The 9,764-nt window shown below is 35.6% G+C and overlaps 1 protein-coding gene across 1 annotated transcript in view; it reads right to left on the bottom strand.

Moving 5' to 3' along the window:
- The window catches only part of LOC105627374 (zinc finger protein 36, C3H1 type-like 3), a 63,401-nt gene extending 56,904 nt beyond the window's left edge, over positions 1 to 6,497 (bottom strand). Inside the window, exon 1 of the mRNA XM_012208657.1 lies at positions 6,321 to 6,497. Within this exon, the coding sequence (XP_012064047.1) occupies positions 6,321 to 6,497 (177 nt within the window). The remainder of the gene's footprint in view (positions 1 to 6,320) is intronic.
- Positions 6,498 to 9,764: the final 3,267 nt, after the last annotated feature.

Raw genomic sequence — 9,764 nt, 5'->3', positions numbered from 1 at the left:
TATATATATATATATATATATATATATATACATACAATAAATATTATATTTTTAAAGCGCATGAAAGCTAAGATAAATCTCAATCTAAAATAATAAAGAAATATTAAGTAAAATCTATAATGTAAACTCTAAATGTTACATAATCACAGCTGTAAAATTTTGATAATCAAAACTCCATTGGAAAGAGTTCCTTGCCACGTAAGAAATTCTTTGGATTTTACATTCTCACTTCATGCTTTCCAAACCAGATGTGGGCGTTTATTTTAAACTCTTGTTTAATGTAAAGATCCCTATCCAGCAAACACGAGACAAATCGGATAAGCACACACGATGCCAAATGCGCTGTGAACGTAGTGATGAAACTTTTTCCTAGGTTGCGCGCTATTGCAATTTGATGGCGTAGTCTGATTACGAACGTGGCAAAGCGGTGATGAGATTTTAAAGTACTGAATGCACTTACACATGGACCCCGTTAGCGAGGCACGACGAAGACAGAGACGTGAGAGAAAGAGGTGGCGCAAAGGGGTGGCTGGGTGCGGACGGAGAGAGACAGAGAGCAACAGGTTGCAAGTAGAATTCGCGGATGTCAACCGGCAGGACGCGAAAGGCGGCCGGTGTAACTGATCTCCTTACGACAATTTAAATTACCAGCCCAGTCTGACCATTTCTATCCACGTCTATCGCTGTTTAACTTTCGTGGCCTATTTCCAACCGTCATCCTCGTAGCCACCGGGACGTGATCCGATTGGTTATCACGGGATATCGGAATTATTCCCATCCCGTTTGAGGAGACACCGCTCTTGAATATTTCAATTTTCCATCGCGCAGAGACGCGTCGTCGCGTAATCAAAAAGTGATGGAATTCATGAGCAACGTGCGGGGGCGCACAATGATAGAAAGATAATAATTGGGCGTAACTGAATGCACACATACACATACACCTCCCCTTGTGTCCACTCGCGTGCGTTGAATTTTTCAGAACAGGGTCAAATTATCCCGCCAAGCTATATTGATTTGTCTCGACGCGCATCTGCCCGCGCGTTTTCTCCGGTCCTTACTCGAGAGTATACTATATTACCGTGGGTCTTTGTGCAAACCCCTCGTCGGCTCAAAGCGCAGTATTTGCCTTGATTCAATTCGAGAGCCATCGTAAGAGCTCAATCGCTAAGTGTGCGTTTAAACTCTCTCTCTCTCTCTCTCTCTCTCGGTTCTACTGCGGCGGCAGTGGCGACGACCGTGAGCGTCTAATCGTTCGGAATGGATTCTGATCGTCCTCGTAAAAGTGCTGAATTAATGAGCGCTTCGACGGTACAGCCACGAAAAGCACCGATCGAATGAAAGCGTGCGCGTTTTGTTTTCCACCCTTTCGTGAGTACCGCTCTTTGAGATCTTTGTGAAAACAAATTAATTCGCCCGGCTGTAGATTATTCCATGACGCGATATAGCGTGCTGCGTTAATAACGTCGGATACAAGTAAATTGCGTACCCATACCCATTTCATTCATCAAGTTTCATTGTACTTAAATAGCTAATAATAAATTTAAGATCTTTCACGATTTTTAACATATATATTAACTGCCGGTGATCAGTAATGATGCTAACAAAATTTAAAAAAAGAAATCTCTCTTACTGAGAAAAGAAATGATTCTTATAATTATTATAATTTAATTATCATTTATAGTTATTTTCATTTTCGGTACCAACTATATATTTTTTATAGAACTAAAATAAATATAATTACTGTTATTAATATTACAGCATAATAATTATAATTATAAAAATGAAACTCTTAATCATAATTTCTTTATTTTATCATGCAATTTTATAGTAAAACTAAAAATTTTCATTAGTTTCAAAAATTCCTGCTATTATAAAATTCTTATAGGTGGTAAAACTACAGCAATAATACGTTTGGTCAACAGAAAAAAATACGATAAAATAATCGTTTCGTTAATGCACACATTTGTGCAGGAGTACTCGATCATCAACGAATGATTATCGAACATATACAACTCGGCTGAGTATTTCATCTTTGTACAAAAAACGATTTTCTCAAGTGGACCGACCTCTCGAAAGTTACGGAATTAACGAACATCGTGAGACTTCAAAAAATACAAGGAGAGACGATGATCATATCTTTCTGATCAAAACTGAATTCATTTGATTTAAATTCCGCTCGTTAAGCGATACTCGGCTATTGTTATGCGTTAATAAAACACTTTCTGGTTTTCGTATTACAATCAATTTGTCACAAGAGCCACCACCAAAATTGCACAGCTCGATTAGCCCGATATCAAAGCTAACCGACCCCACAACTAATTACGATGAAATCGAATTCCAAATGTTTTATGGAGAAAGTAGGTTCAATTAAAACGCAATATTTTTCTTCGCAATATTTTGCATTTGTTCTTTACAGAAAGCGTGTTCATTTTATTAAAGCAAGATAAATTCTCAATAAATTCTCGATAAAAAATCTTAAACATACTAAATTAATCAATAAAAAAATAAATTCAAAAAAATAAAAACTATATACATAATAATTTAAAATTATATTTCTTCTTTTCGTTTCTCAGCTTCTATTACTTATTGTTAGCTTTCGCATAAATATAATCATTCGATAAATATAATCATTCATTTAATATTTTATACATTTTCTGGTTTCTATTATTATCTAGTTAGAATAAATACTCTTTTTCTCGGTAAACACTCTTTTTCTCAGAATAATTTCTTCTAGTGATAAAAGAAATCATCAGTTTATTTAAAGAATCTTACAACTTTTTCAATTCGTTTCATACAATAAACTCATACGGCGATCAATTAATTCGGACTGACGCAAAAGAGGCTTTCATATAGAAATCACATCACAGGCGAACACATGAAAAATAATGCGTTTCCGCAGAGTCGCGCGAAAAAGGTAACCGCAGGCTATATACGGTATATACCGCGCGTTTTCGTTCGTAAATTACAGCGGGAATAAAAGTAACCGGGAGGGGTTGCCGGCACGCGTGCCGTGCTCCGTAACTTATGAATTCCGCGTAATTAGGTGGGCAAACAGCGGCAGCAGCTGCGCGCGTGGATTTTGCCCGCACGCGCGAGACGAGGAAGGCGAGAAGACGGCGTTGGTGGAAAAGAAATGGAATATAGAGAAGGGACGGAAGAAGAGCAGAGGGTCGCGCGCAGAGGCAGAGAATAAAGCGGGTAAAACGACAGGGGCGGAGGGCGGATGCGCGGGAGCGAAGTGGAAAAAGTTCATGCGGGAGTGGACCCCCAGGTAGATATAGCGGGGGAGGCGATGGAGTAGTCGAGGCGGATGGGTGGCGGGGCAGGGGAGGGCGACGCAGCGCGGTGGGCGAAAAGAGGGTTCAAACTACCTCGGTTCATTTCCATAAATACTGCCGTAGTGACTGTCTACACACCCAGTGCGGGTGACCGTTCTACGGCGCGATGCGGGTAGAAGTAGATAGAGGATGAGCGAATAGCCTAGGAGAAACCCACCGCGCGAGTATCGTCAAGACATCTTAAAATCTAATTTACTTTAATAATAAATCTTTAATAAGAAATCTTATCTGGATATCAAAGGAGCAATAGTAGTAACTCAATCCCTTGATCGAGTTAAACAACGTTTTATTACTTTTAACTTCTAACATGTGTCAAAATGTAAATCAATTCTGTGTATGTGTAAATTATTTCTGTGGTTAGTTTCAAAATAAAGAATGTCTATATTAATGTATGCACTTAGTAAATAAACTAAATTTAAGCTTTTAATACATTTTCTTGAGTTAAATTGTTTAATTCCATTATTTTATTTAAATTAACGGTATATTGTAAAAAATGGCAACCCGTAAAATGATTAAAAATAATTCAAATTGAGTATAATTTAACATTCTGAATTTAACAATGATCGATAAATGAGTCCGTTTGATTTTCAACAAAACCAAATGGTAAAGTAGACCAGTAAAAATCGAAGTAATCATTTATTAAGTTTTAACATTATTTCTCTACTAATTAAAATTGGAAAGATTAAATGCAGCATTAATGAAATTGAAACAATTACAGGAATTCCTGACGCAACACTTTCAACTAGAGATCGCACTATTTTTCCCATCGTACTCTCTCGGTTTGCACTTATTTAGCGTTACGGCACCTCGTTGTGTGCTACGACGACAGTGGAAGATGTATTAAAAACAGGAATGAGAGAAGGTGGAGGAAGCGCGGGGGCGGACATTGAGCAGAAGCCGAGGCGGAAAAGAGCCGCCTGTTAAATTATCCTTCCCCGCAATTATCACGTTCCGTCTCGTCTCCTCCAGCCCACTTCGTATTCCACTCTCGAATGTTCTTGAGCTTCCTTTCTTTTTTTTACACCGTCTCTCCTTCCCTTCTTCCCAACAACCCCCGCGTTCTACCTCGACTCTTTCAGACATCTTGAACCGCGGAGTTCTTTCCTCGCGGTAAAATCAGAACAGTTATAAATATCGCCTTTGAGCGCATTTCTCTCCATCTTTTCCCCTTTTCTTCTTCTGCCAATTAATTGCAACATTTAAAAAGCACGATCCCACAGCATGATGCTAATCGTTCCGCGTTTTTCCAACCACTCGCATTTAAATTTACTACGTATACGTAGCTTGATACCTCACAGTATCGTGTCATGTTTATAAGAAATAAAATTAGAGAAAGAGATATAATTTATAAGAAATAAATAATATGTGTATTAATTCATACATTTAATTCCTTATAAAAACTTTCTATATAAAATTTCTATATAAAATTTCTATAAATAACGTACGAAATATCTCTATTTATTGAACATATATTTCATTAATGTGAATTCATTTATGTGAATTCTGCCATGACACAATGCCAATAATCATACCAGTAATGTAATATGAAAGTAACGTGGATTTTCAGAGACGGCTTCATAACTGTGCAGCTTGAAGAGATTAAATTATGGTAGATTTTCTACCGGTTACTCCAGATTTTAATTTTAATAATACGCTAACGGTTTATCACAGGAAATACGAGTCGCACTCGTAACTTTGCATAATTTCACTCGAGGAACGGGAACACAATTTTCTCTTCTACGTTCAGTCGCCGTCTTAAATGTCCTTTCTTCATAATGAGTAAAAAATAACGAATAATAGCAGCAACTATAATTCACTGTGCAATTTCAACAAAATTTATATTTTAAGTAATTGTTTCAGAAAACTGAGAAATCAAGACAAAATGGTAACTTGAGAATAAGACAACGAGAATTCGTATCATAGCGTTATGTTTAAATGTCGATAATTGTCAATAAATGATTTACTTGTCTACAATTCAAGTCATATGCAAGAAATATCAACTATTCATTTGTATGTAAAGCAAAAATTGAAAGTAAAAGTGTGTTATCTTAAATTAATTAACAATAATAATAATGATAGAATAAAAAATTTTAAAAAATGAAAAATTACGATAGAACATATTAGAGAGAAAATATATTGTAAAATACGCGATAGTAATATCTAAATATACAAAAATCATCACGTCTTCTCTGGTCGCATCGACATCAACTATAATATTCACTCATCTTTGTTATATCAATCTTGGTGAAGATTAATTCCAATTACACGCGCTACTCTGAAATTCAAGTGAAGGCTGAGATCAGGTTGCGCAGTATACTACAGTCAACAGCAATAGGAGATATTTACGATACGAGTAACGTGTTGTGATGCCGTGACGTAAATCGAGGGTGTGCACATAATAACTGAAAGATAACGAACTATTAAGTTACTAACAATGCTGTTTCCTAAAACCAACAAAATGCACAGAACAAAGATGTACAAATAAATGAAATTACAGCGGGCAGGAGATTGCATTTAAAAATTTCAAGAGAGCCACGCGAAAATTGGAAAGAAGAAATAGAAAAGGAGAAAAAAGTGCAAGAGCGAAAAAGAGAAAGTAAGCTCCACAATTCGAGGCGGCGTTTAAAATTGCGGAAGAAACAACGACCTAAATGTATTCGATATACAAACGGCCAATAAATAACAATTCGCACCTCCTAGGATAATTTGAATCTCAGGCGGAGAAATAACGAATAGTAATTCGAGCCACGCCAGAAAGAGAAGGAGTAACACGCAATAATTCAAATTCTGGGCAATTTTTCTCAAGCGAAGCGAGGTAGGGTATGCCTGGTAGGGTATGCTATTTGTAATAAGGCAAGTAGAGATGAAGAAGGTCAGGAGGAAGAGAAGGGTGTGGGAGGGCACGCGTACATACGAGAGAGAGAGAGAGAGAGAGAGAGAGAAAGCGAAGGAGTGAGGAAGATATGGTACGCGGGTATATACCCCAGGGGTGTGATAGTCGTACGATGTATGGTTATTGGGCGGCTGGCGGCATCGATTCTCACGACGAGGGAGCCACAGATCACCCGGAAACTGAAACTCCCGCCGTACCGCCACTCCTGCATCTCCTCCACGTTCTACACCCGCCGCCTCCTTTACTTCGTTCGTACGTATAACCATCCTTGCTGCGCTTCCATATGGTGGCTAAATACTTTATTAGGAAGTTATACGATTTTCCCTCGACGCGCGAGCATCGTAATTTCGAAAATGCCAACCGAACTGTAAAAATTTAGCTAAGAGTTACACGAGCTTTAGTTAGAAGAATCACGCGAGTAAATCGAAATTCATGAAATTTTCATCAAATTAAATATCCTAATAATGTATCATTACGAAAAAAATTCAGACACCCTCTATATATCGATTATGCTAAATCCTAAACTGAATCTGAAAAAAATTTCTGATTGAAAATGGATGAATCAGAATTTTCTGGTTGAATTTATTAGAATTCTAGTTAAGATAATTGGAATTCTGGTTGATACAAATAATATTTCTGGTAAAATCTACTAGAATTCTTATTTTTACCAGAATAATTATATCAATCAGAATTCTAGTTACCTCAACTAGAATTCTAGTTCTAGTAGATTTAACCAGAAAGTTCTGATTCCTCCGTTTTTCCCAGAATTATTATTTAATTCAACCAGACGATTTTTCTCAATGAATGAATACTTGCTTTAAAATCAAAGCTTGATCTATAGTTATGAAAGATAATATATATACAGAGTGTTTGGAAAATAATGATAAATCTTTCGCATAGCAGAATGGACTAAGAAGAAAAATCCTCTACTACCATTTTGCAATTTTCGCAATAGTTAATAACAAGATATTAATTGCTAAAAATTGCCGAAAATTAGTATTCAATAATTTTTTATTCAAATATTATTAACTTTGAGACAAAAATTGTTTATTTTCTTCTCATAGAGCTCTAAGAATTTTTTAAAGACTTTTTAAAAAATTTTTTAATACCGTATTTTCATGTTCGCATTAAAAAAGTTGATAAAAAATTCTGAAAAAATTCGTAGAATTCTATGAAAAGAAAACAATTTATGTCTTTTGCAATTTTTCTGTAAAGTTGATAGTATTTGAGTAAAAAATTATTGAAGAGCAATTTTCGACAATTTTTAGCAATTAATATCTTGTTAACTATTGCAAAAATTGCAAAATGGTAGAAGATTTTTCTCCTCAGTTTAAATCATTCTATCTCTATGCGAATGGATTTATTATTTTCAAACATCCTATATATTCTCAATTCTCGAAATCGATTCATCAATTTCAAACATATTCTAACACAGTACATTTTCGCAGTATTCTATGTATCATGATGCCCGACAAATAAAGCCCTCGGTCCCTCTCTAATGCAGCTGTGTAATTTTCCACCGTTCCACGTACAATTTGGCGAAATCTAATCTAATATTGCACGCCGTAATACCGGGGATATCGAGCCAATTAGATGACAATACGTAATTATTGTGGCGTAATGTTCGTTGCTATTTGCACGATGAAAAGCGAAAAGACTATTTGCGGTCACGCCATGCGAATTTCATTCCGATAATCGCATATACAACATTTATCTATATAACTCGTAACTATAATCATCTTTTACATATATGAGATTCAATTGCGGAATGCGTGCTAATTTTTGTAAGAATATCATATAATATCATATAATATCATTAATGAAATAATTTAACATTTTGTACGGTATGATATTTATATAATTTTCACCTTTAATATAAACATCAACATGTGCGAATTTAATGGTTCAGAACTTAACAGTATTAAATTCATGTTGATATTTATATCAACACGAGAATTTTGTTTAACATTCACACCTATAATTTTTTTGGAGTGTTAAATTAATATCAAAATACTGCGCGCAAATATTGGAGCCAACGATAGAATTGTATTTTATAGCAGAATAACAATAGGAATTGCATTCCAGCAATATTTTCATGTATTTCTCAAATTATATCCAAAGATTGAACTATTTCATCAATTCCAAATTGTTTTTCTGCTAAAAATAAAAACTATTTTGAAGTAACACAAAATAGGATATCGTGACAAATATATTTTGTAATTCAAATTGCAATGTCTGTCGCACCATGTCATCTAAATATCGTACGAATATATCAACAATCAACAGCGTCACGCTGCATTCCCAAGTTGTATTCGGTGTAACAATCTCACCAAATTCCGAACTGACGCCTGGTAAACAATGGCGCAACTCCCTCATGCGTTCGCGTAATTCTAGAGGACAATTTGCCGAAATCTAATCTAATATCATACTGCATAACGCCGGGGGGGATATGGGGTCAATTGCGCGGCAATATCTCCTCTAACCGTGTGTAGCGTTTGTCAACCTTCTCGTGTTTGCACATCTGTAAGTAATGCGAGTGCTTCGCTGATTCAAGGGGTTCGGTTGTAACATTGGGTGAATCAATGATCGACACAAAATTCGCGATCGCTCGATCGGTCGTTTCCCTGCCATCAAATTGATCCCGTCGCCTAATTGCACGAGGTTGATAGTCGTCAGACTGTCCCGGATCGCCTTAGACCGGAATCGGGAGGCAATTGGCTGCGACCTAACTTGTCCTAAATCAAACCTCGTTATTGGAATATTTAAGATCGATGCTGATCAATATTAGTATTTGCATCCGAGGATCTATACCTAATCGATCTAATCGAAGGTAGTGCTGTCTTGTGTTAGATACGGCAAGATTGTCTCTGTCACGAACGAAGTCGATTGATATTGCCATATTGAAAGTTATCGGTTATTGATGTTGAGTGAAAGGTGTATTAATTAATCACAGGTTCCGTCTGCGGTAAATTGAATCGCCAGAAATCATAACGGCAGACTGGAAGAAGAGTATTTACCTGACTGACGATGATTTATCAAAGTTCAAAGAAGATTTCAAAGAAGAAGAAAATAAAACACTCGAGATACAAACGTGCAAAGAGAATTACAAATGTATGTTTATAAGAGAAGAATATAATATTCTGGAAAATGTTAAACTATATTGAAAGAACAATTTTCCTGAAGTATTTAAAAGTAGACATCAATTTGAAAATAATTGTGTTGGACCATCAAAATAATTATATAGAATGTTCAAGCTGATTACTGGAATGTCAAAACTTTTTACAGCATTAGTCATCGTGTTTAAAAATATTATATAATTGTTTTGATGGTCTAACAAAATTATGTTTAGATCTATATCTAGCAAATATTTTAAATATTTCAGCAAATCATTCTTTTCGTGTAAACATACTAGAACGATACATTTATTATTAAAATAAAATCCCAAATAAACTGCGATACTTAATAAAATTTAAAAAATACAAAAGTTCGCAGCCATTTTATTATGGATTTGTTATCGATTTTTATTTGTATTG

This window comes from Atta cephalotes, assembly GCF_000143395.1.
Source record: "Atta cephalotes unplaced genomic scaffold scaffold00008, whole genome shotgun sequence".
Classification (NCBI taxonomy): domain Eukaryota; kingdom Metazoa; phylum Arthropoda; class Insecta; order Hymenoptera; family Formicidae; genus Atta; species Atta cephalotes.
This window is presented reverse-complemented; position numbering and strand designations above follow the sequence as displayed.